This window comes from Taeniopygia guttata, chromosome 4 (genome assembly GCF_048771995.1).
Source record: "Taeniopygia guttata chromosome 4, bTaeGut7.mat, whole genome shotgun sequence".
Lineage (NCBI taxonomy): Eukaryota > Metazoa > Chordata > Aves > Passeriformes > Estrildidae > Taeniopygia > Taeniopygia guttata.
Window position 1 is genome coordinate 18,351,027 of NC_133028.1, and position 17,867 is coordinate 18,368,893.

At 36.0% G+C, this 17,867-nt stretch overlaps 1 protein-coding gene across 1 annotated transcript in view; it reads right to left on the reverse strand.

The window, feature by feature from the left end:
• Positions 1-359: 359 nt before the first annotated feature.
• The window catches only part of SEL1L3 (SEL1L family member 3), a 33,438-nt gene continuing 15,930 nt past the window's right edge, over positions 360-17,867 (reverse strand). Inside the window, 14 exon segments of the mRNA XM_041715683.2 lie at positions 360-1,578; positions 2,360-2,432; positions 2,527-2,629; positions 4,349-4,476; positions 5,763-5,872; positions 7,342-7,426; positions 7,535-7,625; positions 9,895-9,978; positions 10,617-10,744; positions 12,301-12,477; positions 13,884-13,946; positions 15,059-15,199; positions 15,814-15,933; positions 17,061-17,240. Of these exon segments, the coding sequence (XP_041571617.2) occupies positions 1,469-1,578; positions 2,360-2,432; positions 2,527-2,629; positions 4,349-4,476; positions 5,763-5,872; positions 7,342-7,426; positions 7,535-7,625; positions 9,895-9,978; positions 10,617-10,744; positions 12,301-12,477; positions 13,884-13,946; positions 15,059-15,199; positions 15,814-15,933; positions 17,061-17,240 (1,593 nt within the window). The 3' untranslated portion in view covers positions 360-1,468.

Consider the following 17,867-nt stretch of genomic DNA (forward strand, 5'->3'; position numbering starts at 1 on the left):
TCTTCTCTCAACACTTTGGAGTTTTCAGTTTTCTGCAAGTGAAACATGCCTTGATGATATGCATGTATAGACATACATAAATATAAAAATCTCTCTTTAAGGTCAGAGCATTTTTTTTCCTGTTAAATCATTCCTTTCTTACTGAAACCTCCTACGCCTTGCTCTTTTGCTTCGAAAAACAAAACAAAACGTTCCAGATTTGCTCTGTGAGAAGACTGTATTCCTCAAAGAAAGTGAAAGCTGATTGTCTCATTTGAGCTAAGACAACAGACGTGTAAATAATGATCTTGAGAAATTTCAACAGAAAGATAGCATTTCATCCAAGAGGTGCCTTAAAAGAAATTCCTCCACATACAGGCTGAATTAAAAAAATATTTTTATTTACAAGAGTAAATAATGTAGTGCAAGGCAAGTGGATTTAACCCTCAATAATGCATAGATTGATGCAATTTATAGTCTGTCATCTACATCATTGTGCAGAGGTGACTGCACACCTGCTGTAACAATTAGACCCTTCCTACAGCCACTTTACAGACAGCTTTAAATCAGATAGAAGGTATTTGCACTCCATACATGTTATCCATATGTCGCATTCAACTTTATCAAATAAACTGTCATTTAAATATGTGTCTTTTAGAGTCACTATAGAACATGAAATAAATCCTTGCCAGTGTTATCTACAGAAGAATAGAAAAATAATTTTTTATTCACTTTGTGTTACCTGATCACACTTAAATATTCTTTTATCTATTAATTGGGGACCTCCTTTCTCTAATCAGTGTCTCTTAGCAGGAAGAGAAACATTTTGTCATGTCCACCAGGAAATGTGGATGCTTGTAAAACTGACTAAAACTTAGCAATCATAACTAGTATATTATGACCAAATTGCAAATATTCCTGGTGTGTTTTCTTTCAAAACAAAACACTTTCACATTGAAAAATCAGCATGGAATATAAAATGCCAAAAATCTCATTGTTACTATTGCATGTACTGAAGTCTTGACTGGTTTCCATAGAACTTGGAAAGTACTGGTGACTGGGTTTCACTTTTATTTTATTTTGATGATTCAGACTTGGAAAACTTTGCTAATTTCACCAATAAATAAGCTCAAATGCAGTAAAAACAATTTAATAATAGATTAGACATGTAAGTAAAACTTCATGAAAACCTGTGGGATGTTTGCTTATTTTTCAATTAGGCAAAGACTTTGTAGATTTCCTTCCAGGTCCTGCCATAACATACAGTATAGTCGGGAGTTGGGTATACTGAGATAATCTGCATCATCTGTTAGAGTTAAATAAATTATAGGGATGGTTTTCCTCTACATTGGAGAAGTCAGATCAGTGAACTTCGCTACAACTTCAGCTGTTGGACTGCATTATTAATGCCATGTACAGGGTTGGTTGCCAGTTCTTAGATTCATAGTTGTTCATACCCAGTGGATGTCAACCTTAAGAAAACACCACTTCAGCTGGTGACAAGAGGACTCTGAGGGTTTGACTCCTGCTGTGATAAATCATTTAAAAGAGTAGGTTCATCTTGTGGTACTGCTCTGGTAGCATCCTCACTGTCATTCCCTAAGGAAGAAGGGACATCATGTGACAATGGTTCTGATCTTCTTCCAGGAGAATTATGAGCTTCAGAAGAATGTCAAAAGAAATTATTTAAGAAAACCCCACCGTGTCTAGGAAGTCTATTAATCAGTATTATGTGGATGTAAAATTACATCTAAAGATAATACTTAAAGGTTTGGAAATACTGAAAGAAGAATACCTATAACTATATACTTTATAAATTTGTTGCATAATTCCCAAGTTACATAAATTAATAGCTAGTAAGAACAGAAAGCAGGATTTCAGAATTATTATGACAGGCTCTGTAACTCCTAACTAAATGCATTTGCTGATTCTGTTACTGGTGCTAAAAGCCTGAACTGACTCCTACTAAGTTACTCCAATGTACCAGCTCTTAGAACCTCACTTTTTTCCCACCTTGCATCTGAAGAGATCCAATCCTACGAAACAGGAAACACACTTTGACTACATATTGCAGACTACATCAAAGTAATATAATTACTGTAACAGGACTGCATGTTGAGAGATGGGGAATAATCACATGCAGTTAAGGTTTTTATCAAGAATCTCCTTTAGCAAGAGCTCTTCAGAAACCAACAGGTTTAAAGTTATGCTTTGCTTCATCTACTCCTTTTTAATGATCAAAAAAATGACTTATGTGTTAAAGAAGCTACTGCTCAGAGGTAGTTCTATCAAATCTAGAACTCTGCTTTCATTTTGGAAGGTTTTACTGACCTAAAAAGATCACTCCTCTTTCTTCAGTTTTACTATGACACATACTTACCAGATAAAGACTGAAAAGACTGCACTGCAAATGCAACAAGAATCGATAAAATAAAGGTTCCCATGAAGTAGATCTGTGACAATAATTTTAATAACATAGTTAGAGCAGGGCAAAGCCAAGCTAGAGTTCCAAATGAACTGTGCATGTAATAAAGGAGCAATACATACCAGAGTAGAATGTAAAACATTGTTCCAGAGAACTCTCATGTAAAAATAAAGCAATGCTAATGAACATGGACTAATCGATTCTTGGTTACTATTATTCCAGCACCTACAACAAGAAGATAAAAACAACTAATTAATCCTCCTCCACAATTTTGTGGCATCAATCATCTGGGAATCTCAAATGTGTTTGCAGAACCAGTACTCCAGAAAAACAAACAAATATCATCATCACTATCTCACAGATGGTGAAGTAAAAATTCAGAACAATACCAGATTAAACTTATTAAGCACAGAATACCTTACTCTAGAAGTGTGTCTCTTTATTTTCTTACTAGTCTACAATAGGTCTAAGCATCCAGGCTACACTTTCAAAGCAGTCACAGTTCAAGCTCTAACTAATGTGACTCAACAGCAGAAGGACTTGATTTAAAAATTAGATGTACAAAATTTACTTGCCTACGCAGAATACTGGTGCCAAAACTCCTTTAGAGACAATGCTATATAATAGAATGAAGTCAGAGCTTGAAGAATGTTTTAGCTGACTAGCACAAGGTACCTATGTCCTGTGGGGTGAGCTGAGCAGCTTTCTTAGTTCTGTCAAATACTACTCCCCTCTACTAGAGGAGTTTAGACAGCTAAATCACAGGCAAGTATTTTAAACTTCAATTGATTCTTTTCTACAGAGCTAAGGAGGGAGTGATGATGTGTATATATATATATATATATATATATATACACATTTTCTACATAAATTTAGTTATAAATATACATATAATTTAGTTATAAAGTCATAGACTGTGTATATGTATATATATAAATATATAAAAGTATGTACCATTTTGGACAAAATCATATGATAGGAAAACCCTTCAGCATGATCAGCTCTGGAATTACTCTTCACAGCAAAGCAGGTAGATTCAGCCCAAGTAAAGGCAGAATTCAGACTCAAGCTTACAATCCCAGATGTTCCAGAACCCCTATGTTCTGACTAGCAGTTTCATGTGCATTGGAAGCAATTTAGGGTACAAGTTCAGTCTAACTGCAGTGAAGAACAGTTTCATCAGATTGTTGGTGAAGAGACAAATGAAGTTTCAACGTTGGTGTCATTCCACCTTTCTGAGTTCACTCAGTAGCAAAACAGATGATAAACCACTCACTCATCATTCACAGCTTCATGTATTGACCATTAGCTCATGCTTCTTCAAATATTTGAAAGGCAATTCCACAAATTAATCAAATATTGTGTAAGCTTCACATTCCCACTGTACCTTCCAACACCTGTTGCTTTACCTGAGTAAAGAAAACCCAAGTTCTCTACTGGAACCAGAGGACACTAGGTGGTTTGTCCATGAATAGTGCTGGCACAGGTCATTCAGGCAGCAGATCTGTAACATCCTCAGATATCTAATATTCTGTGCCACAATACCTGTGCCAGCCTAGACATATTTGCAGAATCAATAGGGAGGATTGCTATTATCCCAGTTACACATTTTTAAATTCTGTATTGAATTATGGTACATTTGGAATTGAAATATTGGTTTGAACTGCATACAAATCACCAATGCCTAACTTAGGAACTTAAATATATTGAACTGGAAAAGACCTCCTGGATTATTGAATCCAGTCCCTGCTATTTCAGGTAACCACATATAATCAGGTCTCTTTAACAGGCATAAACTGAAATATATTTAGGGAATTTAAGATTTTCAAGTATGTTGACTTTAACCTGCCTAAAATCACAAAAGTGAACAAAGTTAGTAATTACAGGAGTTGCTGTCCTCCAGAGTAAATGTTACTTACGTGGAAAACCAGAAAAAAGACTCACCTGTAATAGAGTTCTTGAAGAAGTGATGTGTTACTAGAATGCAATGCTTGATCGATTTCCAAGTGATCCAGAATGTAGGAAGGTATGGAGTTGCCCTCTTCCATGACAAGGGCCAAATTGAAGAAACCCTAACAGTAAAAAAAAGGCACTTTTTAAACATTAAATTTTCATATCTGTATTTAAGCACAAATTATCTAAATAATTATAACTGTCTTCCCTAAATTTGTTTAGTATAATGTGATATTCACTGAATAATTATGAGAGCCTTTTCTCCTAACCCTATACTCAGGTACATACTGAAAATGCAAAAGAAGCATTCAGATGTTGTGACATTGTTTTCTTAGCTCATATCTTTTTCCAGATGGTTTCTTTCTTATTCAATTATCTTTAAGCCCACTCACCATATCAAATTGTCATTTTTTCTCCTAGGGAAATACAGAGTGAAAGCAGAAATGGATTTCTATTCTCTTACTTTCAATTCCCCTTCACATAGCTCCACAGATCAAAAGAATCTGAATAGTGAAATTGAGAGCAGAAATTTCCTCCAGACAATTTAAGTTCTTAATCTTATTGTTTTGCTTATTTGGACAAGTCTTAGGCAACACTCTGTCTCTTTAGAGTCATGAAGAACACATATGAGACATCTTACAGGATTCCCCATCACTTTGACTTTCATACTTTAAAGTAACTATTCATGCATCTCTTCTTTCCTTTACTAGTTTAGCAGTTTTGTTTTAGCAGCTTTAGTTTATGTTTTGTCCCATTAATCTCAAAACAAAACCCAGCCATGCTACCTTTGATAAATTCACATACAAGACATTATCTGGGAATATTGCTGTAGGGACAGGGAGAACAGAATATTGCATCCAGGACACTTCAGGTGAGCCTGAGAACAGGAAACTCAGTGGTGAAACACTGCATGCCTTTGGTAGTGTGACATGGTGTATTCTTTAATTATAAAGCATTTTAAGAAGAAACCTTCATTAGTGAACACAATTCACCCTGGGATTCACTTGGTATAACATACCAAGGGAAATGGGCCAGACTTCTTTTTTTTATCATAAAATGGCAGAGGATAGGACTGCAATACAACCCAGGAGCCTATCAATTCTTCCTCTTGGAATAGCAAAAATACTGAGGTCACAACGAAGTCAATTGTGTCAAGGTAAGGTAGCACCAAATTAGGCCATTTACCTTTAGCTTACAAAGCAGCCTAATTCTAAGATCATTAATCTGTGCTAAGTTTATCTTCTATTATGAAACAGCAACTACTGACTCACAAGGTATTTTGAAATAATAGTAACTTATTCTAGCAGGTTTCTTTGGTGCAGATGAGGCCAAGCAGAAGAACCAGTCACAGCTAAATTCTCCAATTGTTCTGCACTCTGCTGTTTTGCCATGACTGCAGACCCACCTGTGAATCACCCTCCAAGGCCGCCTGGGCGTACATCCGCATGGAGAGCTCAAGGTCTTTAGACTGGTTCTGGTAGCCATAGTAGTAGAAATCTCCCATCTTCAAATAAGCTGTAGAAGAAACCAGCAGAAGATCATTTAGACTACTTGTAGCAACTCAATCTATCTTTGGACAATCTGAAGCCTTACTTAGTCAGATTAGCCCTACTAAATTGATGAAACTTAAAACCATGCCATCTATGTGTTTGCTCTGACACTATAGTGGCTGAACCTTTCCCAAAAGTTAGAGAATGTTACAGCTGATAATTTCATTAGTTTCAAATGCACCTCAGCCCAGGACAACAGTACAGATATAATTTTCCTAGTCTAAAAGGGAACAATGCCTAGCAAATATTTTACAAACATCTTTCTGTGACATTGCCCCATATTGAAATGCATCAAAAGAGAGGGCACTGACCCAGACAGGAGCAAGCAGGATGTTGCACTACTCTGTGCTACTGAGTTTAAAAACTCCTATGACTGTGTCTACACTTACCTGATCTAAGCTTTCCTCAGATAGTCTGAAACTCTTCTGTATTTTGACTTGCGCATCTACAACAGCTACCAAGAAATCCCACGTGTTTTTACAGCAGGCTGAAATGGAATGACACTCCCATCCTATGAGTCTGACCTTCAGAAGTTTTTCTAATGTGAGCTTGTACCAGTGGTTCTACCAAAGGGTCAACAAAACTACACCTTGCTAAGGTGTCTACAAACTCCCAGGAAAGCTAACAGTATTTGTCAGCTCCTCTGCCTTCAGGCTATATCCATGTGGTATTCAGTTTCCACACATTTAAATTTCCCACACTGTGTATTTAAATGAATACCATGAATTATTTTACACTCCACTTTTCCACATGCTTGTTACAAATCACTGAAGTGCTCTTGTGAGACAATCAGATCAATGTTTTCAAATATTCAATAAAACTTTCAGAGGCACCAAAACGACTTAGTTATTGAAGCCTAGATGTAGTAAAATTTAAGGCCTGAGAAATGTAACTTTTTTGCAAATAGACCTTAGAGAATCCTTTAGTTCTCCAAGGTAAGCTGATAAACTCTGTACCCTAAGAGGAAAACTAATAATAAATTAGATAAGGAATCGCTTAGCCTTTATTAGTTTCTCATGACTCAATTATGATATGGAAGTATATTTGCTTTTGGATTTTCCCTTTGATAAACCAAACATCATGAGCTCCTAAAGTCTACTGCTTTTTTTTCTTAAACTTTGAGTCAACTGCTCAGACTCCTAAATATCTAGTCCTTCCTCAGGGCTTAGCTTTTTTATTTTATTTTCTCAAAATTTTATCCATTTAATGCAATAAAAAAAAATTTCAGAAAACCTGTGCTGAAATAAAACACTTTAATTACCTTTTCTCCCCTGATATTCCTATTAAAACGTGAAAAAGCAAATGTATGATTAGTAGGAATTAATCTTCCCTCCCTCAACCTGCTTACTCACATAGAAATTGTGACAAATGCAGTTCTTGAAATTTAGAAAAAAAAAGTAAAATTAAAATTTAGAAACAATTCCTTATACATACCAAATGATGGAGCATTGACTTGAGAAACAGAGAAATTGTAGTATCTCCAGACACAATCAGTTGCTAGGTATTTTCTTGCTAGGTCCTATAAAGAAAATAATTGCTTCATTCATATCTCAGGTAAGAGACTAATGGCACACATTATCATTAACAAAGGGTCCTTTCAGGATGAGTTGTGAATTCATTTACTCACTGGTCTTTCTTCACAGATGTGTGCTAAATTTGACTGTGACACTTCAATCCCAGTTTCAGCTGCTAAAATGTAATGTAGCAGAGCTTCATGCCTAATGTTAGATAAAATAAATTAATGAAAAACCTTGCAAAAATAACATGTACTTTACTTACTGTTTAAAAAGCCCAAAAGCACTAAACAAATGTATAAAATTGCCTATGAGCAAAATTTTGGTACAAAGTTTAAGAGCATAAGGCTGGGAAACCCATGCAACAGCGACATACACAGGCAATGCTTGGTGTAACCAGCCATGCTGGATCTCAAGAATTTGCAGCCCTTTTCCTCTTGCATTGAAGCTACTGGCTCCAGTGTGCTTTTACTCTAAGTGTCAGACTGATGAGAAAGAAAAATTGATGCTAAGCCAAATTCTCTATTTAAATATTTCAGATAAAACGTTCTTAAAAGACTCCAAGACTCCACTTTAAAAAAAAAAATCTATAATTAACTTAGCTGTGTATATATCTGTCTAACATTCATCTGAGTATTTCTTTGGAATGCTTTACCTTTCATTTATGTGACTTGTTTTTTTATTGTCTTTTTAGACAGAGCTTTTTGAAAAAAGATTTGTCTCTCCTTATATTTGAATGTATGAATAGAAAAATAGTCTCTGTTTTTCTAAGGACTTTATGTATCTCACTGGCTGTAAAGCAAGTAATAAAATTTAATATTGCATTTGCAGTATAGCAATTCAGTATTCTGATACCAGATGAGAGTATCTCTCATATTCTCTGCCACTCATCTACTCTATACTATAAAGACTATGCATTTAAAAGTAAGAGGAAGTCTTTAAAATCATGTGTGTAGTTTTGAAATCCCAAGACAATAAAAAAACCCCACTTGGTGTGTACTTTTTTCCTTCTGAAGTTTCCTATTAAAGAGTAGTGCTGCCAATGATTTTCTCCAAAACACGAAGGTAAAACCATGGCAAGTTTCAGGGTTCAATGGCTTGTTTAACTGGAGGCTAACTGGAAGATATGGTCAAATACACATTTGACTTCAAGACTAACTGCTTAAGCAAATCAACTTTAAATCAAATTGTGAAAGCAGTTGTCCTTACAGAACTAGCAGGTGTAACCTCCTGTTATCCAGCTATTTCTGCATTATTACAAATTATTCCTTGTATTTGCCCTGTAAAACATCAAGTACAAGAGAGACCCGTGACTACAGAAGGAATTCAAGGAAAAGCTGGGAAATTGGTTGTTCCTTAAGTCTCAAAGGGCAACTAAGAAGAGAAATTACATCCACTGCCTTTGCATCAGTCTTCAAAGGTCAAGCTACCATGATAGACAGATGTGTAAAACCTGTGTCTGCAAAGAATGACTGAAGAACACATATTACTTGGATGGATTGGCAGTGCAATGATTTATACCTATGCAATTTACACCCTCGCATCTCAAGTAGGACTCCAAGAGATTTTCCCTCCTAGCTGTTGAGCCCAGACTTTCTGGAATCTTTGTGCTCTGTCTACCTGTCATCTACTTGTGGACTGCAAAGTGAGCTGGGCAGAGTCACACACTTGCACAACAGAACATGCTACAAAACTATCAACAGAGTTTTTCAGTGTTCAGAAGTGGGTTCAAGTCTAAGAAGAAATGTCTGTGATGGACTGAGTGAAAAGACACTACTTCTAGGAATGGGTTACTCCAGAACAGTCCACTGACAGTTTCTTGTGGATCTCCTTAGCCTGAAGAACTAATTTAGTACTTACAGGAGGAAGCTGCAGGACTAAATGAGCCATTGTTTTAATAGCATATGACAGTCTGATGTTTGCACACACAATATCCAATGCTCAAGCCTACAGAGGCTGCTAAGATGGAGCATTAACCTGGACAATATTTTGAAACGTCTTGACTGGCTCATTGGATATTATAGCTCCCTATTATACTTAGACAAAAACCAATATTAACCATTCACAGAAAACCCAACAAATCTAATCCAGCAGCCGGACTTTTTGTGACACAGAAATATACAGAAGAGAGAAGGTAAAAGGAGATAATTCTAACAGAGAGAATAGTAAAAATGAAAGGTGTTCCTCTGGTTAATCCAGTGCACATTACACAAATATTATGGGATGAGAACCACAGTTGATACAATTATTTCACACTGCAAACTCCTTGTTTTTCACTTGATTCTGTCAGAATTGTTGACTTACATTTTGGGTCAAGTCCTTCTTCCCTTTATGTCAGTGGATGTTTTGCAACTGATTTTTGTAGTGCTAATGTTTTTTTTTTTTTCTTTGTGGTGATGGCCCACTATTAATTCTTTTATCTTGCTATAAAGCAAGTGAAAAATAGAAAATATAGAAAACAGGAGAAACATACCATGAAAGTTCCAGATAAGCATTGAGAGCTTTTCTGATTACATGACCTAAGTAGCCATTCTTCTCTGCAATGTGTTTTGCCCAGCTGTGGAATAGAACAAACAAAAACTGGTCATGCTCCAGTAATGTTATCCCAACTCATATAGACTCAAAGTACACAAAAGGATATGGGATCACCATCCAGCTTCTTCTGTAAGACAAACTATGGGATTTAACAGTAGTCAATGCATCAATCCTGTACAATTGACTGAGAACATGAAGTCCATTCATCTCTATGCATGTATTAGAGACATCCTATGGCTTTTTTTAGCAATTTTTTAAAGAAAACAAATATAAGTTAATAGGTGCCATCAATAATTATCTGCCTATTTTTCATGCAAAATGCCAATTCTACCACATCACTGATATTTCTTGAAAATATAAAAAATTAGCAAGGCTTTGTTAGATATGAAGACTTGTTTAATACAATCTCTCTGAGTTGTTCTTGGAAAAAAAAGTAGTAAAAGTACTCAATATCTTTTAAAATCTACTGGTCATCTAAATAATACATATACTCATGCAGATCAATTATTACTGAAGAATATTACTGAAGAAGGACCTTTTGCCATGGAGGTAAACACTCTGAAGTAAAAGGTATTTAGGCCACAGACATAAAAATCACCAATACTCAAAATAATCACATTGGAATCATATTCTCCTTTTATAAATGGTTTCCTTACTTACATTACAGCCTTTTCTGGATCTCTAGGGAAGTCTTCCATATTTCCTGTGATGTAATATAGAGAGCATCGTAAAGTCCCTTCTATATGTCCTCCTTGGGCTGCTTTATAGAAATAGCGTGCAGCAACTGTCTGTGAAGAAACAAGACACAATTAGCAACTCTGCATTATTAATCTTTATTGAGATTTCTTCCTCAGGACCCTTTTTGTCAAAGGAATAAAAATAGGTAGCTAGCTAATGAGGGTAAGATAGTTTAATTACTGTTAGTGTACTTAGATTAAATGAATTCTCCTAAGTTTTTAATAATTTTGGCTAGCAAAAGTTTTGAAAAACATCTTTTTGGTAATTTATGGAACATCAAACAGGAAAGTGTCTAAATGTTTAACTAACATTTACTAACACAAAAGTCTTGCATGCATTGACAAAAGTAAAATGAGTTATTTACTAGTAGGAAGATTATTAAGGCATCCTGGAGAACAGAACTTTAGGACTTGCAATGCCAAATGAAGACTGTGGAGCAGCAGCAATTCTCTGTATGTTCAGCAGATCACAACCACAGTGCTCAAATTTTGCAACTGGTTTATAGAAGATAACACAGAATGAGTAAGCAGGGCCAAAGCTACAGAAGTGGGAAGGCTGTGTGACTCCACATTTTACCCTCAGGAAGAGTTAATTGGTGCAGTAAACCAAACCAGCATACAACCCAAAATAATTTATTTCAGGAAATTTTTAACCATCAATATATGCTTTCTGTTAGTGAGCATGGACTACACACTCCTTCTTGCCGTTGGCTTTAATGAATAGAGAAACCTGGGCACTTTTTGGTGTACTCTTAAAATCAGTCCACTCTGAAATGTATTTTTTGGTCCCTGGGGAAGGAAAATGTGTTTGCCAGATGCACATGCTGGTGAGCTCTGCTGCTGTTGGCAGCAGAAATGCTCATTGTCTGGAGTATATCCAGATCTCAGGACTCAAAGGCCACACTGGAAAAAATTTTCAGCTCTAAGTATGAGGTCTGCCAACATTTATTACAGTCTACCTCACTATATTTTTGCTGCTGTTCATACAATTCCAAGTTAATTAAAAGAAATATAAATGAAGTAGATCATTCCTATTAGGGGAAAATTTATTTTGCACATATGTTAATGGGTTCTGTCACAGAAAAACAAAATAAAATACTGCTGTCTACCAGGACTTTATCAAATAGTTACATTTTCAAGTCTGGATTGGAGGCCTCTGACTGCAGCTCTAAGGCTCACAGAAGCTATGTGAACATAGCATTGCTGTTCATGGGTTCAGGAACAAGGTTGTGCTCCTTTCAGTTATTGTGGAATCCCTTCCCTATAAACTTTCCAATCCAAAATTGAGAACTGAAAGGTCACATGATGTGAGAGCACACACTATCCTTCCTGGCTGCTGCTACTGAAAGGAGTAAAACCTGCACCTGTTTTGTTTCTAAATTAAAAGAATACAAACACATGCATATATTTTTGACTGAGATATTTGAGCAACATCTCTCTCTCTAAGCAATCTGACTGAATCCCCCAGTAAAATACTTCTTTTTGATAAAAGGTATCAAAATCCAACTTAGGGTGAACAGAGCAATCTCAAGAATGAGGCAAAAACTTCTAAATACTTCTAAATTGGGCCCTAATGTAAGAAATAGTACCATTAAATATTTACTCACTTGATTTCTACCAGGTACTCCAGGGTAAATCCCATCTAAATATAGGACACCAAGGTTGTATGATGCATCTGGATTTCCCAATTCTTCAGCAATTAACCAGTGTTTGGCTGCTTTTCTGTAGTCTCTTTTAAAATTGTGGTAGTACCATCATAGTCCATTCACTGCCTGGGGCAAGCCCTTAGGGAAGGAGAAGAGCAGTGTCAGATCACACATTTGATTCTGTTTTTTGTCACTTCTGGGACTTTTTTGCCCCCACTACTTTTCCCTGTGGCCTTGTATATAGAGTGAGAAATAAGACTCCAGTATCATTTTATTCTACCGAGTCTCAGCCATGACTTTCACTTGTTGACAAGAACAAACTGTGATTATTTTTCCCCTGTCTCCTCTTCAAAGACAAACTCTTATTCTTATGAACTGCCAGAAACTGGTTGATGGGATTAGCAATCAAAAAACCCACTTCTTTTAAACTAGAATATTTCACTGAGAAAAAATAGAAAGTAACATATGCAGAACTTTGTAACACTGCTTTCAAAATGCATTTCACCAACATCATACACATCAGCTCAAGATATTGCTACTTGCTGTTACCAAGTTGCATCTTTGCATCTTGGCTCAAGAGAAAATCTTGAGACAGTTTTTATTGCTGTTGCAATGAGTCACCACTTCCTTGCATAAACTGGTGGATTATATGGGGCTGTGAGTATGCCAGCAGTGTTACTAACTTGCACATTAAAATGCAAGAGCCGTTAAACTTTTCAATAATTATGATGTTGTTTCTGTATAGAAAAAGTGCATTGGAGCATAAGAACCCAAGTATCTGAGTTCAAGGAGAGTAAGAAAATTGATGTCTCTAAGAGTCTTCCAGGAAGCTGTTCCTCAGCTCCTGAATCAAGGGAATTTTTATCACATCATAAAAGCCTCTCAGTTTATTTAAGCCTTTTCCAAGCAGGCAGTAAATCAGTTAGTCTCTCTTGTTTCACAGGAATCCCAGAAGTGACACAAATCTTTTCTGATAATGGTGAGCATTGAAGTCCAACTGTCATAATCAGTAATTTAACTAATTCTGGTTCTAAGAGCTAGGAATGTATTCAAGGTCTAGGTACTCTTTCATTTTTATTCTAAGGACCACATCATGGCCTGAGTAACCTGACTGTCCCAGATCATTAAATGAAGTGAGGCTCCTCTGCTCTGTGGTGCCTGTCAATGTTTCTCCCTATTATGGAAATACAACAGGAGACTTTGGGACATACAGGTCTTCTCCCTTAATGCTTAGGAATATGAGGCAAAAACATACTCCTGGATCAATCAAATATTCACTCTGTAAAGCACTTAACTAACATCAAGTTCCAAAACATGTAAGTAGAGAGAATTTTTTTTCTTTCAGAAATTTTGGCTGATTTTGAGTGGTCTAGTCTCCCAACTTGGGCAAATAAGGCTTTCACCATTCATGGTGAAATATGACACTGGAAGAAGCAAGCAGTATGACACAGAATTATGGTAACAGGCATTTTATATAAATCAGTGTTCATTGTTATTAGCACCTAGTACATAACTGCTACAATAAAATATTTATTGTATCTTACCTTGGCTGCTGCTTTCTTCATCAATTCCAATGCGAGTTTTATATTCTTTTTCACACCTTGACCCTAGGAAACAGATATGTGAAACAACCATTGTTTACAAATGCAGGCTGATAAAAACTCACTTATGCACATCCAAAATTCCTTTTAATATTGATACTATTACCTACTAATTGTCATTCAGCTTTAAACAGTTACAACAAAACAAGTAGTTTTGTGTTCATCCTTCCTTCATAGCTTTACAATATCTCAATGATTCAGTCTAGAAACAATTATTTTATCAGTATATTCAAGTGATTTTTATGGGTAAACAATACCACAGATCTTTAATTCTGAGCAACTAAGGAAGAATGAACAGTATTCAAAGGGGCATAGATTGTGCCCAGTTTGGCAGTAAGAGCTCTCAATTGTCCTGAAAAAGGATGTTAAGAGTGTCTCTAGAGGAAATATACAGATGTCAAGTTTATGATGTCCACATAAAATAATTCCAGACACAGGTAAAACAGATTATGTGTTTTACCTGTGTGCTTAAAATTATGTGTGCTTAAAATTAACACAAGCTAAACCTAAACAAACATTTTCAAGAGAAAAACCCTCCACTGTCAAAGGAATAAGATGAAGACCTGACAGTTCCTCACCAATATTTCTAGGCTTTAGTGCTTGGATGTCTTATGGGTGACATCATTTAGTTGATACACCTCTTTTGACTCAGGTGAGGTCATGCTTCAGTTTAGCATCTTCTGTCTACTGCTTCTAGCAGAGAAAAACTAATTGCATGCAGCAATAATTTAATTCCAACTAAAAAAACATCCTAATAAAGGGCATTCTAAGAAAGGATCAAACTTTTACCTACACCTCTACACCAAAGCCTATGCCTACTAGCTGGTTGGATTCTTGAGGTGACAAGTCATTAGGAAAAATTAGGATCCATAATTTGGGTGGTATTTTGATCCTGAATATGGATAGGAATAAAGTAAGATTGTTTTTAACTTGCTCTTTTAAAATTTTTTGTGCCTCTTTTTTATAAAAATCAACATTAGCTTCATACCTATTGATGGATTTTCAGAGTAAATCTAAAAGCGCTTGTATACACTCTTACTGTGTGTCACTGCAGATAACTTAAAACATCACGTTATAGGAACGATGATTTTGAAGTGAAAACAAGAAATATGACTTACCTTAAACAACACAATGGCATAATCATATATCAACACTGGATCTTCTGTTTCTATTGCACCCTTTGCATACCATTCTATTGCAGCTTCAGGATTTTTTGCCACTCCTTGTTGGCCCCAAAACAGCATCTGAGCCAAACGTTGCTAAAATAAAACAACTTAAGTAGTAATGCTATAAATGCAAGTATTGAAACTGGAATTACAGAAAGAGACTTTTGCAGACTTAGATGCATTTCAAATATGAGAAGAAACTAGTATACACCCTCAACAGTTTGAAAAGAACTGACTAATACGCAGAGAGCTTTTCAGTGGTGGAATGTACTGATACTAACTCTACAGCAGGCTTACTTTTACAGCAGTCAGTATCATACAGTCTGGATTGATTTAAGTGCAGAGGTAAGTGACAGACAGATCTGATGCATGTAAATGGCTTGGTATTAAAATAACCTGCTACTGGTCTTAGATGAGCAGCAGTAAGTACAATCTATCAAATACAAAGGCAGGGAAAAGAATCAGAGAAGTAGGCTGCCAAGACTTCAAGACTTCCCTTCTGCCTTCCATCACTGTTATGGCTTTTGCATGGTTACTGGATATTATTGAACAGGAATATGAAAAGTAGTCCAGGCTCGGAAAAAGAAGCAATTCTGGGTGGAAGGAGAAAAGTCTGCTCGCCTCTGCAACTTTCCTATAGATGGTCTATAGATGTACATTCCTGAGTATGTCTAAAACCAAGAATGGGGAAATGTATTGCTTTATACCTGTGCAGCTGCATTTCCTCTTGTTGCTTCATGTTTTAACCACATAAAGACATCACCATTTTCTTTTGTTTGAGCTTTTAGCAGTTCATCGTCCATCAGTCTTATAGTTTCAACAAATGCCTGAAGAGTAGGTGAACAGAAAAAAATTAACTTCCACATGAATTTCACAATGGATTTCTACATCTGCTACCAAAATGAAAATGTTGTCCATTTCCTGCTTATCCCTAAAAATTCACTATCAGGTCTGGATTTTAAAATTCTCATCACTCCTCTGTTGGCCAGTGCATTAAGAACCATTCTTACATCCACTGTAAAAGACATTTACTGCTTTATTCCAAAACTGTAAATCCATTCTGCTCTGGAAAGATATGCCAAGACACCAACAACCGAAAAAAAAACCCCAAACCATATTTTGGTTTTAAATGCACTTAAAAATTACAAAGAAGTGTATTTAAGTAGTTCAAGGCTTTAATATTTCTATAGAAATCACTTTCAAAAGATTAAAAAAAGACTGGCAGAAAGCTTGATGAAGACCTGACCCACAGCACTCTTATCTAGGTAAGTCTGCCAGATTTTAGTTCTTCAGCAATTAGAATCTATTTTTGTACAATAATCATATTTTCTGATAAGCCAGGATTCTAGCACTAACCTACCGTGACTATTCTCTACAAATAAAGTTGTGTTACTTCCAGTTTAGCAGCCTGTTCTAAAATCATTTTATTGTAACTTTATCAGATAACTAAGTATTTAACAACCAAGTCATTACATTTGATTATAGAAAAGGTTAAAGTATAGAGAGAACAATTCATCTTTTGCAGGAACTTCATGATGTCTGTCTATTGAAACAGCAGATCAGTGTCTTAATAAACACATCCAATTATATTAATAATTAAAAGTCCAAGCGAGGATTCAGGGGCCAAGAATAAGGCTTGGACAAAAGACAGGCTTGTGGACGATTCTGAGGATTTGAGTCTGATTTTGATTTTGATTCCCCCTTCCTAAGAAAAATAGTAATGATACCTACATATAATTTGGGTGATTTTGTAGCAATCATTGGATCATAGAATGATTTGGGCTGGAAGGGACTTTTAAAGACCATTTAGTCCAACACCCCTGCCACAGGCAGGGACACGAATCAGATGAGCCAATATTTGCAAATCAAGACAAAAATCTTCTGGCTACATAACACAAATATAAAAAATAACTTGCACAGAAAACAAATTCAGATACACTTATAATTCTTTTACCTGTTCCCCTTTTATATTGTGTTGATCCAAGGATGTCTTTATTGCAATATTGCTGTAATAAGCATATGACAGCTCCAAATCAAGTGGATAGTTATTAATCCCTTGGTAATGTTTATAGCCAAGATTCATCACAGAAAGTCTCTCGTTCCCCTGAGCACCAACCAAACTATACAGCAGTCCCTGGCAAAAATCAACAAGAGATAAACAAGAGTGAACTCACTGCACATTTCACAAGTTAAGCACTTTGCAGGAAATTTAGAGGGAACAGAATGTTCATACTGGTAGCTTATATACTAGCTATATTATGTAAACACAGTTACAGAACCAAGTACAGCCATAAAGTAGTCAAAATGTCTTGTGTTTGCACAGAAACACTGGAAAGAAAAACTAGGCTCTAAATACTTTTCAAATATTGCATTTATTCTGTCATCACTAAATGTGCAGCAATTTTTTAATGTCATTTTGCTGCGGTGTTGTTTATACTCTGACACTTCTTATACTCAGCAGTAACTTAACTAGTCCCACTGATGCCAGCTGGAGTTTTCACACAGAATTCCGTGGAAACATACGGAAGCTAACAAACAGCATTTCAGAATCTTACCCTAGGGATCTGACAGGACTAACAGGATGGAATCTATGGCTGATAAGGTTTCAGAACACATCTCCCTTGAGGTACATGTTAATTGGTCCATGCACCACACATTTCCCAAAAAAATGTTTTCAGCACTACTATTATTTTTCACCTGCACAGTAAGAAAGCCAGTGGTGTCCCATCTGTGCTGGATATTAAACTGTTTCCTACACTAC